General features: G+C 35.1%; 1 protein-coding gene across 2 annotated transcripts in view; it reads right to left on the bottom strand.

Moving 5' to 3' along the window:
- STAG1 (stromal antigen 1) overlaps window positions 1-24,910 on the bottom strand; it is a 415,261-nt gene that overhangs the window by 151,239 nt on the left and 239,112 nt on the right. For both annotated transcript variants that reach the window (XM_021678881.2, XM_044920415.1), the window contains 3 exons: window positions 22,643-22,847; window positions 9,392-9,543; window positions 7,338-7,411 (listed from right to left, as the gene is read on the bottom strand). In XM_021678881.2, coding sequence (XP_021534556.1) covers window positions 7,338-7,411; window positions 9,392-9,543; window positions 22,643-22,847 — 431 coding nt within the window. The remainder of the gene's footprint in view (window positions 1-7,337; window positions 7,412-9,391; window positions 9,544-22,642; window positions 22,848-24,910) is intronic.

The following is a 24,910-nucleotide window of genomic DNA, read 5'->3' as shown; positions in this document are numbered from 1 at the left end:
TCAATGCTACCTAGAGCAATCTATACATTTAATGCAATCCTATCGAAGTACCATCCACTTTTTTCAAAGAAATGGAACAAATAATCCTAAGATTTGGATGGAGCCAGAGAAGACCCCGAAAAGCCAGAGGAATGTTGAAAAAGAAAAGCAAAGCCGGTGACATCACAATTCCGGACTTCAAGCTCTATTACAAAGCTGTAATCATCAAGACAGCATGGTACTGGCACAAAAACAGACACATCGATCAATGGAACAGAATAGAGAGCCCAGAAATGGACCCTCACCTCTATGGTCAACTCATCTTCGACAAAGCAGGAAAGAATGTCCAATGAAAAGAAGACAGTCTCTTCAACAAATGGTGTTGGGAAAATTGGATAGCCACATGCAGAAGAATGAAACTGGACCATTTCCTTACACCACACACAGAAATACACTCAAAATGGTTGAAAGACCTAAATGTGAGACAGGAGTCCATCAAAATAAGGAGAACACAGGCAGCAACCTCTTTAACCTAAGTCGCAGCAACTTCTTCCTAGAAACATCACTAAAGGCAAGGGAAGCAAGGACAAAAATGAACTATTGGGACTTCATCAAGATAAAAAGCTTTTGCATAGCAAAAGAAACAGTCAACCAAAAGACAACTGACAGAATGGGAGAAGATATTTGCAAATGACGTATCAGATAAAGGGCTAGTATCCAAAATCTATAAAGAACCTATTAAACTCAACACTCAAAGAACAAATGATCCAATCAAAAAACGGCAGAAGACGTGAAAAGACATTCTTCCAAAGAAGACATCCAAATGGCCAACAGACACATGAAAAAGTGCTCAACATCGTTCGGCATCAGGGAAATCCAAATCAAAACCTCAATGAGATACCACCTCACACCAGTCAGAATGGCTAAAATTAACAAGTCAGGAAATGACAGATGTTGGCGGGGATGCGGAGAAAGGGGAACCCTCCTAACACTGTTGGTGGGAATGCAAGCTGGTGCAGCCACTCTGGAAAACAGTATGGAGGTTCTTCAAAAAGTTGAAAATAGAGCTACCCTACGATCCAGCAATTGCACTACTGGGTATTTACCCCAAACATACAAATGTAGGGATCTGAAGGGGTATTACACCCCGATGTTTATAGCACCAATGTCCACAACAGCCAAACTGTGGAAAGAGCCAAGATGTCCATCGACAGATGAATGGATAAAGAAGATGTGGTATATATATACAATGGAATATTATGCAGCCATCAAAAGGAATGAGATCTTGCCATTTGCAACGACGTGGATGGAAATGGAGAGTATTAATGCTGAGCGAAATAAGTCAATCAGAGAAAGACATGTATCCTATGACCTCACTGATATGAGGAATTCTTAATCTCAGGAAACAAATGGAGGGTTGCTGGAATGGTGGGGGGTGGGAGGGATAGGGTGGCTGGGTGATAGACATTGGGGAGGGTACGTGCTATGGTAAGTGCTGTGAATTGTGTAAGACTGTTGAATCACAGACCTGTACCTCTGAAACAAATAATACATTATATGTTTAAAAAAAAAAAAGAAGATAGCAGGAGGGGAAGAATGAAGGGGGGGAAATCGGAGGGGGAGATGAACCATGAGAGACTATGGACTCTGAGAAACAAACTGAGGGTTCTAGAGGGGAGGGGCATGGGGGGATGGCTTAGCCTGGTGATGGATATTAAAGAGGGCACGTACTGCATGGAACACTGGGTGTTATACGCAAACAGTGAATCATGGAACACTACATCAAAAACTAATGATGTAATGTATGATGATTAACATAATAATTAAAAAAAAAAAAAAAAAGGAAGTGGTCGATCCTATTTCTCCCAGAGCTGAAGCTTTCCAGCACTCTATGATCAGTAGACTTGGTGCAAGAAGGGGTTTGTGCTGTTCTTCTTGGGGAGAGGCCCGATACTCTGATTCTCAAGGGGACTTGACCTAGTGGAGATGTACTTGTAAATGCAGGGGGCCGGGGCTTGGTTTACATGGCTCAGGCCTCCCCTTGGTGGCGCTGTTTTTCTCACTGAGGTTGGTCAGTGCTTGTGGGTGTGGGGTGGAAATGGCTTTACCCTGCTCTCTGGTTTCAGGAGAGGGGAGCTCATGCCAGCCACTTCTGAGAAAGCCCTTACAGGCAAGCAAACAAATCACCCTCCTGTGTCCCCAGTTTCCATCAGATCCCATCAGCCTGTCTGTGCCTGAGCTCTCCACATGCCAGGTGGCACCACACTCCTGTGTTTTACCTCAGGTGATGTTGTGTTTTAGAACTCCAAACTTCAGAGACCATCCTCCCTCCCCCACAGAGACCTGTGCTGATCCTCTGTGGGAGGTCTTGCTGTGCTGTGGCCAGTGCTGGCTTATCCCAGAAAATAGTCGGCTGACCCATGCAGCAATTAGGAATTTATGGTAAATCGGAGCACAAATCTGAAGCCAAGGTTTGCTGCTCTGACTGGTGTCTTTGTTCCTATGCTGGGGAAGGGGGCAGCTCAATGGCACCTCTACCAAATGCACTCCAAGTAGGGAAATTTTCTCCCTGTGTGACCCAGGGTATCCTCAGATCATGCTGCCTGCTCATGGGTCTCCACTTTCCTTCCCCACAGGAGCATCACTAAGGCAGGCATTACTCTTGTGGTGACAGGCTTCTAAAATATTAGATTTTATGCTCTGTTGCTTATAATACCTTGCAGTAGTTTCCATAAGCAGGGATCCCTCCCCTCTGCAGCACCCCTAGTTCTTATATCCCCCAAATCAACTCTTTACAGCTCCTACCTTCCATGATTCTACTTTTAAGACTTGCAGTTCTGTCCTCTCAGTCCTCAGATTAATTTCTTGGGTGTTCATAATGATTTGATATTTATCTAGCTGTGTTCAAGGGAGGAGGTAAGCTTAAGGTCCCCCTATTCCTCCGCCATCTTAACTCCTCCTCCCCAAATCTCAATATTTAAGAAAAATAAATACAATTGATACAAGAGATGTGAAACCACCAGTATTTTCTTTTTCTTTTTAAAATTTTATTTATTTATTTGGCAGAGAGAGAGAGAGCACAAGTCGGGGGGAGCAGCAGGCAGAGGGAGAAGCAGGCTTCCCGTGGAGCGGGGAGCCTGATGCGGGGCTCGATCCCAGGACCCTGGGATCATGACCTGAGCTGAAGGCAGACGCTTAACCGACTGAGCCACCCAGGGGTCCCTGAAACCACCAATATTATGAACAACTTTATGCTGATAGTTGTGGAATATAATTTAATAACTTAGATCAATGTATCATTTTCTTGTAAGATATAAAATGAACAGCCTTGTATCTATTAAATTTAATTTGTACTTAAAAAATCCCTATATGGAAAATTCTAGGCCCTGATGGTATAATACCTATCTGAAGAAAAATAGTAACAATACTATTAAACTCTTCCACAAAAATTAAAAAGGAGAGAATATACTGCAACTCATTCAACAAAGCCAGCATTACATTGGTTCAAAAACAGTCAGAGACATTTGATAAAAACAAAAAGTTAAGAGATATATCTCTCTTGAACAAAGAAGCAAAATTCTTAGGAAAATTCAGGATATCATATGCAATATATAGAAAGAATAACATATCAGGACGATGAGGGTTTTATCTTAAGAATTCAACCAATTTAATTCATATTAACAGTCTTAAAGAAGAAAAACTGCATATACTGGTCTCAACAGGTGTAGAAAAGCATTTGACAAAATCCAAGATCCATTTCTAATTAAAAGTCTCAGAAAATGAGGAATAGAAGTGAAATTTCCTCAACCTGATAAAGGGCATCTATGAAAAACTTACATTTAACAGTCTTAATGATGAGAGACTAATTTTGCTTAGTGAAAAAAGTCAGAGACAAAAACAACAAAAATCAGGAGCAAATACTATATAATTCCATTTCTACGAAATCCTTAAAAAATGTAAACAAATCCGTGAGCAAATTAATAATGCTTGAGGATGGAGGTGGGAGAGAGACTGGCAGAAAGCAAGGTTGGGAGGAATTACAAAATGGCAAGAGAAAACTTTTGAGGAGGATGGATATATTCATTATCTTGCCTGTCGTAGTTCTACAGTTGTATATATGTCAAAACTCATCAACTTATGCTCTTAACTGTGTCTGATACCAACTCTGCATTCCTGGGCCCAATTTGAATGTGGGGCATGGGTTTCCCCTGCACACACACACACACCAACAATACCTGTTAGTTTCTGAGAATTCAGCTCAATTCTGACACTATCTATCTGGGCACAGTATCAGATTCCACAGGTTAAGGGCTCAGTCCTACAAGACTGCCCCCCACGTTAGATGGCAGTCTCAAGTCCCAGGCTTTTTGTTGCCTGTGGTTCTAACCCATGGGCTACAGATTGGAGGTTCCAATCACCTGCTCCTTAGGTTCTTTTTTGCTTTTTAAGATTTATTTATTTGAGAGGGAGAGACAGAGAGAGAGAGAATCACCAGCGGACTCTGCTGACCACGGAGCCCAACTCAATCTCACCACCCTGAGCTGAAACCAAGAGTCAGATGCTTAACCAACTATGCCACCCAGGCACCCCTTCTTTTGGTTCTTTTTATATGCTAGAGTGGCTCATAGAACTCAGGGAAACAATTACATTTGCCAATTCATTAAAGGATATGATAAAGAATTTGAATCAACAGCCAGATGAAGAGATACATAAGGCAATGCACGGGAAAGGGGAGCAGAGCTTTCAAGCCCTCTTCAGGTGTGCTACTCTCCTCGCATCTTCATGTGTTCAACAACCCAGAAGTTATCTGAACCCCACCCTTGGGGTTTTTATGGAGGCTTCACTGCATATTCATGATTAACTAAGTCATTGCAGTCAGCTGATTCAAACTCCAGCCCCCCTCCACTCCCCAGAGGCTGGGAGATAGGACTGAAAGTTCCAAATGACCAAATATATATTTCTTATAAATCACTGTATCACCGTGTAATTTGTTTTATGTAAATTATACCTCTATAAAGCTGTAATTAAAAAAAAAAAAGACTGCATGACAGGTATGTGAAAGTTCTTGCTTTTTTAAAAATTAATTTTTCAGGGGGCACCTGGGTGGCTCAGGCTGTTAAGCATCTGCTTTTGGCTCAGGTCATGATCTCAGGGTCCTGGGACTGAGCCCCACATCAGGTTCCCTGCTCAATGGGCAGTCTGCTTCTCCCTCTCCCCTCTGCTTATGTGCACTCACTCTCTCTCAAATAAATAAAATCTTTAAAAAAAATTTTTTAAATTGTGACTTTTTCAATACTTCACTGAATGTGTAGTTTATGCAAAAAAGAGGATATAAACTCCAAACACTCCATACTCGAAGTAAAGGCCTTGGCCCTATTTTTTTTTTTTTAAGGTGAAATAAAGTGTTTTTCAGATAAACAAAAATAAAAAAACAGGCTGAAGTAAAATGGTAACAGATAGAAACTGAGGTATGAGGAGAGCTGGATATGGTAAATTTGTAAATATAAACAATTCTGTTTTCTTATTTTTAAGTTTCCTAGAAAGACAGGTGGCTTTTATTTTTCTAATTGGTTGAACTAGTTCCCCAAATCCCAAATATCTCCAACTTTAGAGTGTGTGTGTGTGTGTGTGTGTGTGTGTGTGTGTGTGTGTAGTGTGGTATGTGTAGTATGTGTCCCTATCAGGCTGTACAGTCTCTCTCAATATCTTTTTTTAATCAGCTATTAAACAGATTTTCCCAGTGTATTTTTATCTTCCAGTTTTTTTTCTAGAAGTTCCATTACCCATTAAGGAAGTTAAGTGCAAGTTTATTTATTTATTTATTTTTTAAAGATTTTATTTATTTATTTGAGAGAGAGAATGAGAGAGAGAGTGCACATGAGAGGGGGGAGGGTCAGAGGGAGAAGCAGACCCCCTGCTGAGCAAGGAGCCCGATATGGGACTCGATCCCGGGACTCCAGGATCATGACCTGAGCCGAAGGCAGTCGCTTAACCAACTGAGCCACCCAGGCGTCCCTAAGTGCAAGTTTATTAAACTTGCCTAAATTTCCTAATAATATAGAAGATAACCACAAATTACTAGATAACAATAAACTATTCTCTGGGTTGTTCAGTAGTGCACCGTATTTTTTTTCTTCTTGCTGTTTGACCCCCTTCACCCATTTCTCCCACCCATCCTGCCTCTGGCAACCACCAATTTGTTCTCTTTATCTATGAGCTTGTTTTTTTGTTTTAAGATTCCACATATATCACCACAATATTTGTCTTTCTCTGCCTGACTGATTTTACTTAGCATAATGCTCTTGAGGTCCATCCATATTGTTGCAAATGGCAAGATTTCATTTTTTTTTTTAATGGCTGAGTAATATTCCATTATATATATACAATTTCTTTATCCATTCATCCATCTATAGGTTGTTTTTATATCTTGGCTACAGTAAATAATGTTCAATGAACATGTGCATATATCTTTTTGAGTTAGTTTTTCTCTTCTTTTTTAAATTAATATCAAGAAGATCAAAAGATCTTTTTATGTTTTGAATTAAAACAAAATGTTTAAGTTAAAATATCAAAGCTATATTTCTTCTTCTTTAAAAAACGGATTTCCCTGTTTTAACTAACTCTAAATTAACTGGCCAATTAAAATCTCAAATGTGTCTAAAAACAGTTCTTCTATTATTGGTGTCTACCTACCTAAACATATCGTATCATGCCTAATTAACAGAAGGTAACAAGTATATGTATATGATTCATTAATTCTCTGTGAAATATGCTGTTCAATAATGTATTAGTAATTTAAAAGTTCAGAGAAAGACAAACTAAGCTTGTTTGTCATGGAATATGACAAAAATACTTTGCAAATGCTTTGCTTCTATTTTCATCTATATAGCTGAAGGTAAAAAAGAGCTGTTGATTATTTACAGAGGTGCCCTTTTCTGTCAACTTTTATCTTCACAGAGGTATTTTTACGACTGTTGGTTAATATGACCATAGAACAAGATGAGTATCACAGGGTAGGAAGTAGAACATTAAATTTTTTTTTCAAATATCAAGACAATCACATTTTATTAAGGCCATATTAATTTAATAATATCATACTAATTAATATTCGATAAGTACCAATGTAAGTACACTGAATTCCTCTAACAGTATATGTTCTAAATTTGCAAGAGTGTGGCAGGGTACAATCTCCTCCACAACAACAGTATGATATTTATTTAGCCTTTAAAGCCAAAGCTATTTTCCAGAAAACAAAACAAATAATTAGAGAGTTTCATATTTTTATAATTACCTAGGACTACAAAGAAGCAATAAATTATTTAAGTTAAAAATCTAAGGTGATTTATAAAATCCCTTACCGGTATCTATGAACAAATATACCCTTAAAAATAGAGTTCATCATATTTTCAATTTCATCCTGGTTTTCCTGTAGCTGAAATGAAAAGAAAAAAAATTAAATCCCGATTTCATTTGAAATGTACAGTTTCAGTTATTTTTAATTCCTGGTTCTTCTCATTCTTGGTAATTATCAATCCTTTTGCTCACTTATTATTCAACAGATGTCGGAAATTACGGTTACTCTTGCATTACTTCAACAGCTTTACTATACTGACTTTAGAACCTCTTTATCTCTCTTTACATATACACACAATGACTAACAAGGAGTGGTGTGGCTAACTGTGGCAAGATTCCAATCCCCAAAATTTTACCTGCTTTGGGAAGAAGCCTCAATTTCTTTACCTCTTCCAACAAAGTCAGGTCCCTGGCTTGTTTTGCCTCTCTTGGTAACAGGCCAGCCTTGATTATATTTGCCACTGTAAAAGAAACTTAATATTCTACCTAAAGTATCCAAATATTACTCTGCATCTGTTTAGTCCATAACTGAGAGTAGGCCAAGTTCCCAGTATAGAAGGCATAGTAGAAGATAGGAAGGATCCTTGCCATTAGTGGTGGAATAGAGCAACAAAATAAAACAGTACAGCAATGATAAAAAATTCAGGCATTACTACTGATTAGAGTTAAAGCTTGAGCTTATTCACTGCTCAACAGGAATAAAAGCACTGATACAAAATTATATTCCAAGTGATATTTCTTATTATACTTTGTTCTGTGGTAATACTCAGTGAAATATTTGCTTTTATTACATGCAAGAATGTGAGAATAAAATTCCTTCTGACTTACTCTTTTGCTGTATGCTTTATTTCAGGTTTACAGAAATAAGATTGGGAATACTTACATTGTAAATCATTCAAATTACTGCAACTTACTGTAAGTTTTAAAAATTACCTTTGCTGCATTTATTATATAAAAAATTACTTTATAAGAGGCATACACTTTGGTCAGTAGTACTTACTGATGCACAGTTCCAAAATTTATTTTCACAATATTTCAAGTATGGTATGTATTATGATTTTAACTGTGTTCCTTAGAAATTCATATCACGAAGTCCTGATGCCCCAGTACACCTCAAACCTTATTTGAAAATAGGACTGTGGCAGATGTAATTAGTTAAGATGGGGTCACTCTGGAGTAGGGTGGGCCCCAAATCCAATATGATTGGTGTCTTTATAGAAAGGAAAAATTTAGAGACAGACACACATGGAAGTCATGGAGAAATTGGAGTTATCTTCAACTTCTAGCTTACAGAACTGTGAGACTATTAATTTCTGTTCTTTAAGCCACTCAGTCTGTATTATCTGTTATAGCAGCCCTAACACCCTAATACAGTATGGGTAATAATTTAGGCACAAGTTTGCTGCTTCCTGTCGCCTATTATAGCCCATTATTTATTGATAATTTATTTGCAGCAATATATTATTCTTTTTTCAAGTTAAAATACAGACTAATACTGTAGATTTAAAAATTTCCTAATGGGCAAATAAAAATGTTACCTACTAAAAAGCCAGTTTAAAACACTTTCAGTATATATGTGAACATTTCAGTGTAAACCTGGAACCAACTTTACTCACAGGAATGCCTTATTAGCTAATAAGTAGTCTTTGGCTTCCTTCTGGAAATGCAGCTTCGCTGACTCCCAGCTCTGACCTTAGTATTTATTATGCTTTCTGAACTCAAAGCCTGATAATCCCTCTGAGTTACCTAACCCCCAGACTGTTTTCTTTCAAAAGGAGGATTGTTTTAGGATTCTCTTCTGCAGATGTAATTAGTTAAGATAGGGTCATTCTGGAATAGGGTGGGCTCCAAATCCAGTATGATTGGTGTCTTTATAGAAAGGAGAAATTTAGAGACACACACATGGAAGTCATGGAGAAAGCACTCAGAAAGCACTCAGATAATCACTGGCTGAATGTTCCAGGTTAATTTGAAAAGTTTGAGATCATATAATCTAACTTAAATAAATTTAAAAATACACATACATCTTTTTACAGAGAATATGAAACATGAAACTTACCTCTTTGCGTTTCTGAAGAAGTAACTCCAATCTTTCATTGGCTCTCTTTCCAATCATTTTATTTCTCTCAGCTTCATACTGTCTTTGTGTATTATCCTGATGAATACTGAGGTTTAAGGCAACATTCACCAATGCAGTCATGAGCTTCATGGCTATGAAATAAAGGAAGATTATGGTATTCACCCATTAATCAGATCTTCATCCATAAGATCACAAATTTATAATGGAAACAGATGAAGGAAAGAAACTAGTCAGTTTCTACGTTTACAACTCAGTCATACATTAAAAAAGAAATTTATTTTATAGAAATAAAGTCATCATCTTAGGCTGCAACATAATTTTCTGTGCCTCAGTGTCCCTATAGCTTGGTTCATTGACATTTCCCACTTAAAAACTGCCTCATCCTAACTATCAGAAGAAAGATTAACAACCCCTCTTCCCCACCCTCAAGTATGCATACTTTAGTTAGGGCATACTAATCAAGCCTATTAGAACTCTATTCTGACCACTATACACAATTGCTTCTTTAATATCTTTAACTCAAGACACTTCAAAGATGCCTTCGATGTTTACAATCAATTCATGATCTTTACCCAAGAAAGATGGTTCTCTGCCTGCTGTTCTTCACCTCAGTAAATGGCATAACCTCCAAACCCTGAAATACAGATCCTACCAAATTCATTAATTAAAAATGTATCCTGTGAACTTCTGATTGACCTATTTTCCCCACAGTGTCAATGTACTTTTAAATGTTCACTTATATTTGCAAATCTTTAAATATTTTCAAACTTCTATTTCAAGTCATCTGAGAAACAGGTATGACACAAACCTTAAACTTTTCTCTATTCATATTTATTTTCATTACTGAAATGGTGATAGTGTAGAAAATATCGGTAAAAGAATAAGAGAGTTTGTGCAGGTAAAATAACTTCCTTTTTTTTTTTCTTCTAGGTTATTTATCTGCAAATATGAATGAATGTACATTAATAAAAAATGAACCGATCAGTGTTTTGGAATACTGATCTATTTATCTGCAAAAACATATCCATAACTATATATGAGCATGCATTTCTCTTAAAACTTCACTATTTCCCTTTAATTACATACAAATATACATAATACTACCTGTATCTATTATCTGTACACACACACAATTTGTCAACCTGAAACTATCTGCATTTGCCAACTCCATATTAATAGTGATTACTGCCCTTAAGCTAAAATATAAGACAAGATGTAAACAAATGTATTTAAGTTAATGACCACTGAGAAAAATATTTAACGAAAATACTTTTCTAATATACAGTGTCTCAATACAGTAAACTGAGAAATATTCCTGTTTCAAAATACAGGATAGTGATTTTACAGTATTTTACACATTGTCAATAGGATATCTGATGATACTACGAAAGCTAAAAGTACTTTTTAAATTAATCTATATAAAAAAGGAGAACAGCTCAAAGATAGGAGGGATATGGGGCATTCACACTGCCCAAGTCAGGGATAATAGTGTAACAGAGTTTGCCCTGAGTATACAAAATCATACCCAATGGAGCTTAATTCAGTATATACTTCTAGATCCCCAAAACAAAACGACTTGTAGATCAAGGAGTCAGAAAGCATTAAAATTAATACCAAGCCTGGCTAGAATTCACTAGTGGAAGCTAAGACACAGATTTTCTTCAATTTAAAGACCTTTGCTTTTGGGGCACCTGGGTGGCTCAGTCGTTAAGTGCCTGCCTTTGGCTCAGGTCATGATCTTGGAGTCCTGAGATCAAGCCCTGCATTGGGCTCCCTGCTCAGCTGGAAGTCTGCTTCTCTCTCTCCCTTTGCCCCTCCTCCCAACTTGCGCATGCATGTACGCGCGCTCTAATAAAAAAATCTTTTTTTTTAAAAAAAGACTTTTACTTTTAGCTATATATATCTCCTTGTGAATCCAGATCCCAAACTCCAACTGCCATTGTGTAATGACCCTCCCCCATCCTAGATATATAAACATAAAAAATCAACATACTAAAACAACAATGCAAAGTGATCAATAATTTTCACAGAAGTATTAGATAGGATAGAGCATTATTTACTGAGATAAATGCTTATTGATCTATAAAACTTAAACTGAGCTGAAATTTTCATTTTAGATACCAACATATTAGCAAATAAACACCTACTGAAGAGAGACTTCTAATTTAATGACATAGACATAACATGGGGATTGTGATGTCTGAGTCCAGTGAAAAAGACTCCTTCCTGCACAGAGGGAGCACTAATTAAATTTTACTGATATTACTAAAGGAACTATTTTATAAATTAATAATCCTACAGGAATTCAGCCTGGATTCTGTGCCACTGGCTTTGAAGTAGCTTCACCTTGTTTACCGAAGAGAAAAATACTTCAATTTAGTGTTCGAATTTTAAATGCCAGCAACAGAATGGCTAAATTGTTTAGTGCTGTGCTACCCATAATATGGTCTGCAAATGGGTGCTGACCACGAATAGTCTGTTAACAGTTTATTATCAGTACAAATCTGAAAGTTTTTAGAAATTTTTATAACAATCTGACAGTGATCTTATGTCTATTGACTTTAATATTAAAATGACACTAAGAAACATATACTTCATTTTATTGCATTTCACAAAAGTATTAGGGTTGTGACAGATTGGTAATTAAAAAACTAGTCTTTCAATGCCATTAGGGAAAAAAAAAACATGAATGAACAAAAGTCAATGCTATTGGAAAAAGAAAAAAAACTAGTCTTTCGTCAGAGAGAATTCAATAAACACTTATTTAGTGCTTCCTCAGTCATTTATCAATCCAACATGTACTTAGCACTGTTCTAACATATTAGAAGTACAAAATGGAATGAGACAGAGTATCTACCCTCATGACTACTACATTCTAGTGTGGAGCAGACAATAAACAAATACAGAATATACAAATGAAAAAAAGTATGTCAGTTAATGAAAAATCTATAAAGAAAAACATAGTATGATTTTTAAAAAAGTATAGTAAAAAAGTTAGAGAGTAAAAACGGTAGTCAGGCAGCTTGAAGGCCTCTCTGAAGAGCTCACATATGAGCATTAAGTGAGGTAATGAACATGTGATCATATGACAGAATAGTGTCCCAGGGAGAGGGAGTAAAAAGTACAAAGGTTATGAGATAAATTGTTATGAGGAGGGAACTCATAAAAGAGCAAGGGATTCAGTGTGGCTGAAGCACAGAAACAGGTAGAGGCAGGAAATAAGGGTTAAGGAAGAAATCAAGAGGCCAGGTTACAAGAGTTCTAGTAGGATCTAGTTAGAACTCAGGAATTAAATCTAAATGAGGTAAGACCCACTAGAAAATATGGTGTGAGTGGGAAACAGTCTGATTTAGATTTAAAACTGCGAACAGATTATAGTAAAACTGGAAGAAAGGAGACCAAATAGAAGAACACTGAAAGCTGAAAATATTTTGCCAAAAGTTTGCAATGATTCTCAAGTTGTTGGCTTTGAGCAGCTCAGTAAAGCAATGTTGGCTTAGATTAAAGTAGTCGCAATAGGTAGAGAGATACTGAAGGCAGAGCTAAAAAAAAAACCATGATAGGTTATAATGTAGGAAATAAGACGAAAAGAAAAGGCAAGGGTAATTAGAAAGCTTTGTGCTTATTAGGTATCTAAGTGGAAATATCCAGTAGCTATACATTTGGAAGCCATCATCAAAGACATTGTTATTTAGAGCCTTAAAACTAGACAGTACATCCATCCAATGAATAACTATTCAGCCATTAGAAAAAATGAGGCATGATTTATGTGCTAAAAAGCCCACCAAGATATTTGTTGATTAAAAAAAAAAGCAAGATGCCTGTCAGTATGTATATTATGCTATCATTTATGGAAAAAGGAATGTGCTATTTATTTTTATCTGCCAGTCACTCTTCTAAGCTCTTTACACATACCTACTCATCATATACCTCACAATTTATCAAGTAATTTTATTTTAATTGTTCCTTTTGTACAGAGAAGAAAACTGAGTCCCAGATCAGCTAAGAGACTTGGCAGAGACAGAATATGATTACAGGCAGTCGTGCTCCATTGTCCAAGTTCTTAAGCACTACATCATACTGCCTCTCACTGAATATATATATGCTATTATACTCATAATCTTTGGAAAAAATATGAGACTAGCAACTTTGGTTGCCTCCAAGGAAGAGAATTTGATGGTTGAGAGCCATGGATGGAAGAATGACATTTTACCATACAGTTTTTTATTTTGAATTTTAAATCATGTGACTATTACTACCTCTTCCACTATCATTATTTTTTGACAGAAATAATAAAACTATGGAATTGGTTTTCACTTTATTCACTAAGGAGTTAATAAAGACAAAAGATTAAAAGGTCTAAAAATTGAGTTCTGAGATAATTCAATATTTACAGTTTAGCTTTCTAAGATACACTATGACAGCGTATATTCCAGAAAACAAGTGAAGATAGTAATTCAAGAAGGAAGAAGTAGCTATGTCTATTGAGAGAGAAAAGATGACATCTAGGAGCTTCCCAGTGATTTGGACAGTAAGAAGGTAACTGCTGACTACAAAAGCAGAGACAGTAATGTGGCAAAAATAGAAAACTGACTGGAGTGGGTTTAAAAGAGAAGAGGAGGACAGTAGGTAAAGACAGTGAATAGAAACAGTTGCGATTTACCGTAAAGAAAATGTAGGGAATGTAGCTAGAAGGGCATGAGGAACCAAGGGAGGATATAATGGTCAGTCTTATGTGTCAACCTGGCTAGGCTACAGTATCCAGTTATTTAATCAAACACAAATCCAGGTGTTACTGTGAAGGTATTTTGTAGATATGGTTAATATCTACAATCGGTTGGTTTTAAGCAGAGGAAATTACCCTCAATAATGTGGTGGGTTTCATCTAGTCACTTGAATACCTCAAGAACAAAATACTGAGGTTCCCTGGAGAAGCAATTTCTGCCTCAGGACTGTACAACTCCAGCCTGTTTCTAGCCTGCCGTTCTACCCTACAGATTTCAAATTTGCCAGCTCCCACAATTGTGTGAGCCAACTCCTCGAAATAACTCCCTCTCCCCAAATATATCTTGGTATATACATATATACAAGATAGACATATCTTGGTATGTATTTGTGTGTGTATCAGTAAGTAAGTGTATCTCCTATTGGTTCCGGGTCTCTGGAGTGCCTTAACTAACAGAGAATGTTTCTAAAAGATAAAAGCTATCACAGCATATTAGTATAATGGTAAGAATTATCTTATAAAAGTGGGGAAACTGAAGTCAGTAGAGAGAAAACAATTTGAAGAGCAAAGTTCTTGAGGCGGAGACCAGGGGTCAGATCTACTGCACAAGGGCAAGGACCAACCTTAGAGGTAACTGTAATAAGAGAAAAAGTAGAGTATAGGGGTATAGCTGTAGGTTTAATCCTTGAAGAATTCTCTGTTGTCTCTATTAAGCAAGCAAAAATAATCAGCTAAGTGTGAAAAAAAGAATAGGAGGTGTTACAGTAACCTTGTAAGAAAGTAGGAATATCTATGTAGTAGAATACTTTAATTGGATTGCTAGGCAAAAGGCCCACTTGTGAGAAAAGTCTAAAGCCCAGACATTATGATGAGCCAGCCAGGTACCCAAAAATGATAGAGATTTAACCAATTCCTCTATCTCTTAAAAACCCAACCAAAATAACAAAGCGAAAACAAATTTCATCTTCAATAAATTGAGAAAATACTTGTTAACCCAAACCACAATATATTAATATATGTACATGGAAAGCAGAAGGATGAGCAGAGTGTACAAATCAAACCAAATGGTCAAAAAAGGAATTACAACTATGTGTACCTAAAAGAAAAATAAAAAAACTATTTGCTCTGCAGAACCCAGAAGCGCTCAGGAATTACAAGCACTAGGTTCCACAGAAGATGGAGGGAGGTAAATTCTGAAAAGAGTATTATTTCAAAGTTTGTACAATAAGTAATTAAAATTCTAAGCCTCTACTCCAACTTAGACAGTCAAGCAATTTCTCCACCACACACCCATCTTGGAAGTCCAGAAAGTTTAATTCCCTCAATAAAATGAGCCAGAGATTTGGAATCATCAGACACAGAAGAGGGATATATGTGAAGTGCAGACTGCCCTAGATGCTGTTTCACCCTGTCCAACTCCCAAATGGTAGAGAGCAACTAAACTTAAGTAGATTGAAAGATCCTTCTGCAAAGAAGCTGAACTTCCCCAGGGAAAAAAATTATCAATACCAATAGTTTAGAATCTACAATGAAAATGCTAGCTGACCACAGGACTGTCCTACAGTGATGCTCATCAAAGAAGACAGAGCCACTGCCTCATCCTGTCAAACATGTTCTCTTCTTTCTCTTTCCCTCTCTCCGTCTCTCATACACACACACCCTCCCTCTCTGGTAACTGCCTTTTTAGTATCTCACTCTTAGCAAGAGTAGAGAACCAAGAAACAGATATTTGAGGAAAGTTTCCAACATGAAAGAGAGTGGTAAGAGCAGAGAATCAGAAGAAAAGAGTAGGAAGCTGAAAAAAACTTCAGAGTAATAATTAACATTATCAAAGAGATTAAGAGAAGACATTAAATCCATGAAACAGTGTTTTAAAAAAATAAAGACTTGGAAAATGAGAAACCTCAAGAGATTAACATCCAAGCAACAGATATTCAACAAAGAGTGCCAAGCATAATGAATGGGAAAAAATATACATACACATAAGGGTATTATCACCATGATATTTCAGAACACCAAGAATAAAGAGAAAAATTTAAAAGCTTCCAAAGACAAGAAACAGGATCAGAATCAGAAGTTGAAACAGCACTGGACTTCTCAACAGAAACACTGGAAGCTAGAGGAAAAACTCTGAAGAAAATTAAGCATGAGGATGTAATATACTTTTCAGGCATGTAAAGTCTCAAATACATACTTCCCCAAAACCCCTTATCAAAGAATAAGCTAACCAAAAAGGAGAGAATAAATTAAGAAGGAAAGCAAAAGATGATAGGGACTCCAAAAAAAGACAAAGGATCCAAACAATGGTAAAAAAGCTAAATAATTTAAAGGGCATCTAGATTGTAGAAAATGAACCGGCCATACCAGACATGATTATAAATAATTAAAAGCACAGAAAGTGTATGCTACAAAACTGATCCTATTATTTGTTTTAAAATAAAACAAAAAATCCTCATAAATATGCATATGAGAAACAACTTAAAGGAAATACCAACATGTTCTGGGCACAATGATGAGGTGGTGTAATTATGGCTAATTTTTACTTTTGTATTTTTCTCCTTTTCTGAATACTCTATACAGTAATTTTATATGCACAGAAAATGTTTAAATGTACAACATGGAAATGTTAATGAAAAATATACAAAAAAATGTTCTCAATTTCTCTGCCCTCTTTAAAACTAAGCCAAGTAAGCTTTGTCATTCTATTGTAGTTAGAATATCAGACAATTACTGAGTGACTTATATATATTAAACATTTAATATGAATTCACTTAAGCCTTACATTCCTATGAGATGGGACTATTAGTATTAATAGTATACAGATGAGAAAAGTGAGGCACAGAAGCTGTTTGTCTAAGGTCACCAAGCTAATGAATAAAAGATGTGCAATGTTTGTAAAGTGATTTTAAAATCATGATTTCTTTACAAAAACTGGCCCCCAAAAGAAAGCTAATTTTCATACTTAAGAGATAAATCTAAGAAAACGAAGGTTCTTTAAACTAGAAAACTTAACACATTACTTTTGATACTTACATTTACATATTGGAAATAAATTATTTACAAATTTACATAATTGCATTTTTAAAAAGACTTTATTTTATTTATTTGACAGAGAGAGAGAGAGACTGTGAGAGAGGGAACACAAGCAGGGGGAGTGGGAGAGGAAGAAGCAGGCTTCCTGCGGAGCAGGGAGCCTGATGTGGGGCTTGATCCCAGGATCCTGGGATCATGACCTGAGCCGAAGGCAGATGCTTAACGACTGAGCACCAGGCACCCCCCCATAATTCCATTTTTAAGTTTATTGTATTTTATGGGTAATGTTATAGATATAATGGCACTCATGAATTTGGTAATTATTGGGCATTAATCCCATGAGAACCCTAAAGTCTACTCTATACAAATCCTGGAAAACTGGAAAGTGTTATCTCTAGAGGAGAGGTAAGAAAAACAAAAATGATAAAGAGAAAAAAAAAAGCAATAGTAATAGTATAAAGCAATGAGAAAGTAAGACTTTAGAAGAATTAAAAAATATGAAGAAGAAATTACTTACACTTTATAGTCTACTTTTTGATGATGCCAGACTGACCTAAATTTTTCAAGTCCTGACCACAGAACCCAAAAATATTCTGTGAGGTCCAGAGTTATAAAATACTTAATTGAATTTAATAAATAGAATTTGGGACCTATGAGCTAAAAAATAAGTAAAATGAAAACGCATGCTATTAGTTCTCTTAATAGCAGTTTTTGAAAGATGTAATTTGTTTCTTATTTCCCCACTTGCAATATCTTTTACTACTAAAATAAGAGTAGGTGTTCAACATATTCCGAGTAAAAACAGGATGAAGTGAAACACTGCCAACACTATTAGCTCTTTTGTCATTACAGAATATTAGGAGCAGCTTACTAAATGTCAGGCACTAGTCCATGCTCTCCTAATCTCTTTTTAATGAGATAACTGTCATGATCTTCCTCACTTTGCATGTAAGGAAAATGAGGCCAGGTAAATTAAGGATTTGTCCAAGTTACACAACTAGTAAAAGGCAGTGAGGGATATGGATCCGCACAGTCTGGCACAGAACCCATTTTTTGAACCACTATATTTTATGGTTTCAGCAACTGAGAGCCAAAGAAAAGATGTCAATTTACTAAAGCAAAATGATTTTCAGTCCATGACTGGCGAACAAAGCAATTTCATATACAGTATCTTTCCTTAGACTAGAAAAGTCCAGAGATTCTGACTTGGTTAGAAATGTTAATCAACAATGAATCATATGTCAATAGAAAATCAACTATATGTAAACATGATAATGTTAAACAATAAGGTATAAAGAAAAGTTTACTCCCTCAAGGGTCTGAGAGTGACCTATTATTAAATACTGATGAAGACTGGACTCCCAGCATACTGAGGCCACTTTATTGTCATACGATGATCTTAACCACATTTTCTAATTTTCCCAGAATTCACTTTAGCAAAAATTAGAATCAATCACCACACTATTAACACAAATTTTGTATTCTTAATCCCCCTTTGTTCAAATTAGCATTTTCACCTTAGTAGTGAGTGGTAGTCAATATTAATCTATTTGTAACATCATAGAAAATTATATAGGTGAGAAAACAGCAAAAAATAAAAAAGTTAAATTAACATTACTTATCCTGCAAATTACCATCTAACAAAAATTCAAAATCAACACTCTGTAAAGTATTGGCATACATTTTTAAAGCAAACGTCTAAATATAATTTAACTACAGATCTAAAAAATAGACTCTTTGAGAGTAGAATTATCTTCATAATACCAAACAACAAAATGGTAAAACAAAGGGAATCCTATCTAATTTTACCTTGGGGAAAAAAAGAGACTATTTCCTCATGAAAATTTCATCGAACTAGGGAATAAATAAATATGCTCGGTCTCAAATTCTAAATACACCAAAATAATGACAAAATGTTACTTATATAAATTATATTTGCAGTATGTCCAACTGAGGTAGCTATTTAGAATAGAAATAAGGGCATTTAATTTTAAAGATTAATAGTTAATGAAAATTATACTACAATGTAAAACACTAGGTCAAACAAATGGGAGAGTATGTTTTAAAATTCCAATGAAGGGAACAGAAAAAAAGTAAGGAAAATATAAGATATAACAGCTAACAGTCTGTTTCAATTTAATGACAAAAAGAATTCCAAAAAAAGGGGAAACACAGTTTACCTCCAATGGAAAAATGAGACTACTGTTAACTGTAGAATAAACAGACCTAAAAGAACTACCGAATGATGAAAATTTTTAATAAAAATATGGTAAAAGTACACAATTAAATGCAATGCATAAACACTGACAATAGGGATACATTATATAACTGTATAAGAAAATGAGTTATTTGGAAAACCAATTAAAAGTACTACTGATAAGACCGCTCTGATGACTTATGAAGCTCTGGAACTCATCACATCTGTACCCTACAGAACAACTAACCTGATTGTCTCTCTTCTCAGCTAAGATATAAGCAATGTGAAGGAGCATTTTATTCCAAAGCCGATAATCATATCTGGCCATAACTGCCTTGTAACTGTCCATGCACATAGTCTTTGAAGCAGAGGATTAAATGTTCCTGCCCATTTTATCTAGTCCCCAAGACTCGTCCTGCAAAGTGAATAAAAATGATTATCTTTTAATCTACCCCTTGCATACATACCATTAAAAAAAACAGAGAGGAGGACAAAGATGAGAAAAAAAAAAATCCTTGAAAATATGGATAATTACTATCCAATCTGGACTTAAGTGCTCAGCAAGATCTGTGCTTTGTTGAAGGGTAGGTGATTGATAAGTCCCACATTTTATGAAACTGAGCCTTGGAAGATATGATCATGAATACAGACATATAGCAATTATAGTAATATTTTGAAGTAAATTTGAAAATGACTTGAAAAATAAGTTTCCACTTTTAAAAAATCAGAATAAAAAATGTTGATTTCCTTCCATTTTTCTTGATATCTGATTTTTAAAAATAATTTCAAATTCAAATAGGCTAGATGATGATATACAAACAGCAAAGGCGAAAACAAAATGGCATTTATCAAGTAGTTTAAAAAGCTATCATGATCACAGTAAATTGTAGGAAAAGAAAGGCAGAAAGGCACTGGAAGGAGGAAGCGACTCAACTCAAAAAGAATAGGAGGAAAGCTATAATTAAAATATATTTAAGTATATGTAAAATTAGCATATATAGATTGCCAGAAGGATAAATACAGGGAAAACAATACAATAATAAAAGTCACTGAAAATGGGCCAATGGAAAAGAGAGGGGAAATGAAGTCAGTAAAATACACTATGAGGTCAGTAAAGTACAGTAATACTTCATTTACTAGTGGAGGACAAATGCAAATGAATTAAAGTGCATTTTTCAGGAAACTGAGACATTTTAAAAGTAAAACTATTCTGCTTATTTCTACATTATTCTTTCTCTTGTGTTCTTAGAGTATGTGGCACATGTTTAATCTTTTATACAGAATGCACACAGATTTCTGGATTTAAGAGAAGTACCCTGAAAAATAAATAAGTACCCTGCCCCAACAGAGAAGCCCTAGATTGTTCTCTCTCTCTCTCTCAATATTGTAAGCAAAATGTTTTGTCTTCTTTTTGGTATGAACTGTTATTTCATAATTCTATCAGCAGGAGAGCATTTCACATTTGCCTTCTATTCACTTGTTTCTCTTTCTCTCCTAGTCTTATGAAACAAAAATTAACTTTTTATGAGAGCAAGTTTGGCTATTCAGAAGCAATTTCTATCTTATGTTTAAGTTCTGTTATTTCAAACTGCTGCATTTACTATGCATCTGACAACCAGCTAAATGGGCATTACTGTACATAGAGGAAAATAAGTTCAAAACTAAATGGAATATGTAAAGAAAAAAAGAAAAAAGAAAACTAAAATTAAGATACTAAAAGTCATGAAATTAGAAAGAAAAAATGTGTAATAATCAGATAATTTAAAAATAATAATTAGTGTATTTGCAGTACCTTTTAAAAGATCTCTTCTCCTTCCCAATAATGAGGAAGAAGATACTCTAAAAACACAGAATTTAAACTGTTTGGTGTTTGTTCTGTATAGAAATTTTTTCAGCAATAAACTGTATTTTTATTTTACCTTTTTAAAAAAGATAAAATTGGGTAGATCTTCCTCTTTTCCTAATAATAAGGAAAATCTTACTCTTGAAAATAAACTGTGTTTCATATAGATATGTAACTAAGAGAATAATGGACACTAATATAGATCAACTACATTAAGTAGGGGGGGGAAAAAAGGAAATGAAAAAAGAGGAGTGGAAAAAAACATGGATGACCCTAGGTAGTATTATCATTTTGGCTTTAAGCAACAGATTAAGCCAGAAAATGACAAGATTTTAAACCACGCATTTGCAATGTATATTCCCCAAAGCATCAGCATCAGCATAACCTAAAATCTGTTAAACTCTGGGGGTAAGGCCATGCAATCTGTCTCAATAAGCCCTATAGATGATTCTGGTGCATGCAAAAGTTTGAGAACCAATGATTTAAATATATTTGATAAATGAGAAATTTAATTTAAATGCAAGATGAAATGCAATTAATGAAATTAAATCTGGTGTTTGTCATTGTAATGTGTAAGATGAATACAGAATTACTGCTACTAAAAAGGATGTAATCTGGGAGTATTTACACACATGTGCATGTACACACACGTGTGCACACTCTACATTATAGATGAAAAAGAACAGTCATTTTAGGTAAGCATAGTTAAAGTAGTTGAGGGAAAACAGAACAATTGCTAAATTAATGAAATTGCCTTGTTATGGAGAAACAAGAAAAAAATCAATGCACTTGACTGAGAAGTTCTCTAGATAATTATAAAATGAAAGAGTGAAAACTAATCTATCAATTCTTCAGATCAGCTAGCCTCCCTAAATGAACTGATTTCAGAGATATTACATCTAGATATATTCAGGTTATTACAGCAGTAGGAAGAAGAAGAATGCTGGCTATATAGCAATTGCAATTAGGTAGAATTGTTTCAAATATATAAACATTTACATACTTATGTATAATAATGAGCAATAAAAGCAACGTAATTAAGTGAAAAAAATACTATGAATTTGGAATTTCAACTATTAATTTTGGGGTTTACCAAAGAATATATTGGCCTAGTGGACTCCTAAAATTTCTTGGATTATAATATAATGATGTACTAAAATAATTAAACGTTGAGAGAGAGAGATTTACTGAAATTTGCCAGAAATTTTCAATTTTCATTCTCAAGGCAATCAAATGCCAGTAATCAAAATAGGCATACATCTTACCTAAACAGATAACAAAAGCTATTCAGATGAATTTGGGGGAGGGGAGGGATGGTATTTTTTCAGGAGCACAGTAATTAAGTTAATACTTAATCTAAATACATTTAAACAGCAATAGAACATATTTAACATAACTAAATGAAAAAGAAATAAAATGTTGGTTACTTACCAGCAAGGGTACTTGTATGCCTAAAAGCTCTGACCTGGGAGTCTGACAAACCAGTCAAAAGGGAGATTACTGTGTCCATCATATACTCATCATAAATTATGCTATACTGACACTGTCGAATCAGGACTCCAATAAATTCACAAAAGTTCGAACGAAATTTTTTCCATTGAGGCCCAGGCATGGTAAGGGGATAATCACCACTGTCCTAAAAGGAATAAAAAGAACATATTAAATTTGACATATGATATCAATTTGATCAAAGTTTTCTTTCCTACTATAAAGGAACATTTTCTTCTCAAAAGTAGATGTGGACAGATATTGAAGGTGATTTACACAGGTACTTTTTATTTACTGATAGCTTTTTATTTACTGTTTGTTTTGATCTTCCACAACTAAATAATTCATGAAGTGCTCAAATCTGTTATTCAGAACAAGTATTTAATTCATTATTCTAAGCCAACATTCAAAAAAATAGTTCCCATGTTGTTATATTTGGGTCCTAGCTGAGATAATTTGAAGTAAAAACAAAAAAAAAATTAAAGAAGTTTAGACTAGAAAGGATGTTTGTGACTGAATTCAGATCAAAGTAATCAGGATTTCAGTACCACATAGCGTCTTTCAATTCTTTAAAACAGAATTTTTAAGAATTGAGAATTTCAAAAGTATTTCATTAAGAAGTCCAAAACTGATTTTTTTTGCATCTGAAACTGCAACCTTATTTCTTCCAATTTTACTATAAATGTTCTATTAACTCTCTTTTATAGAGCAGACTTACTAACTTTTCAAAGAAAAGAAATCTAATATGGGCTCTTGGTATTACCAGATTGTGTCATCTTGTTTAAAACATGAAACTGAATGGGGTTATGGGATGATGGGCAATAAAGAGGGCACTTGATATAATGAGCACTGGGTGTTATATGCAACAGATGAAACACTAAAAAAACAAACAAAAAACAACGTGAAAATGACACTGAACACAATTAGTTAGAGGTTTCCTACTCTAGCCTAAAACATTTTGGTGGAGAAATATAAATTCACAAGGCAGAGAGTGAGAAATTCTGTGAACACGGTATCTGAATATTCTCAATTTATGGCTGTATGCTTTTTCTAGACCAAACTGCTGCTAGAGGGAAGGCTTGGGCTGTGTTGGTATCTCAGGAAAGAGAATTAGTGTAATACTTAGAATAACAGAAAACTCCAAGAGCAAGGAACAGCTGGCTGAATCTTCCTAGTCCTTGAGATTGGGAGTGTCAGGGGTAGACGGGAGAGGGTAAAAGAGTGGAAAGGTGAGATGCTTCTTCTCAAAGGTATCTCAACAGGCTGCTGCTGCTTCTGTATCATAAAAGCTCATTAGGGTAGAGCTTCTCCTGCTTTATACCAACTGTGAGATTCAGCCATTTAGTGCTCCTCCACAACAACAAAGAATAAAATTTATCTCAATAACCCATCTAAACAAGCCAACAACAAGCAAGAGGAAAGGCAGAAAAATAAGCACTCAGGAGTAAATAATAAAAAACTAAATATACTTCAGAAGATTCAAATGTAGCACAAAACAAATCAAAATTAAAAAAACTCTAAGGAACTAAAACATTTTATTTACTGATTTATTTTTTGAGGTATAATTCACATATAACATTGTATTAGTTTCAGGTATACAATATAATGATTCAATATTTGTATATACTGTGAAATGATCACCACAATGAATCTAATTAACATCTGTCACCAGTTACAGAAATTCTTTTTCTTGTAATGAAAACTTTTAAGAGCTACTCTCTCAGCAACTTTCAAATATGCAAAACAGCATGATTAACTATAGTCATCATGCTGTACATTATAGCCCTATGACTTACATATTTTATAACTGAAGTTTGTACCTTTTGACCCATTTGCCTGCCCCCAAACCTCCTACTACTGGCAATCACTAATCCGTTCTATCTATGAGCTCAGTGGGGTTTTTTGTTGCTTTATTTTTAGGTTTTTTGATTCCCCATATAAGTGAGAGCATATGGTATTTGTCCTTTTCTGTCTTATTTCACTTAGCATAATACCATCAAGGTCCATCAGTGTTGTCATAATGGCAAGACTTCCTTCCTGTTTTAATGGCTGAATAATACTCTGTTGTGTGTATCATATATATATATATATATATATATATGTCACATTTTCTTTATCCACTCATCCACTGATAGAAACTTAGGCTGTTTCCACATCTTGGGTAATGTGCAATGAACATGGAGCTGAATACATCTAATATTTTCTTCCATA

This window comes from Neomonachus schauinslandi, chromosome 1 (genome assembly GCF_002201575.2).
Source record: "Neomonachus schauinslandi chromosome 1, ASM220157v2, whole genome shotgun sequence".
Lineage (NCBI taxonomy): Eukaryota > Metazoa > Chordata > Mammalia > Carnivora > Phocidae > Neomonachus > Neomonachus schauinslandi.
This window is presented reverse-complemented; position numbering and strand designations above follow the sequence as displayed.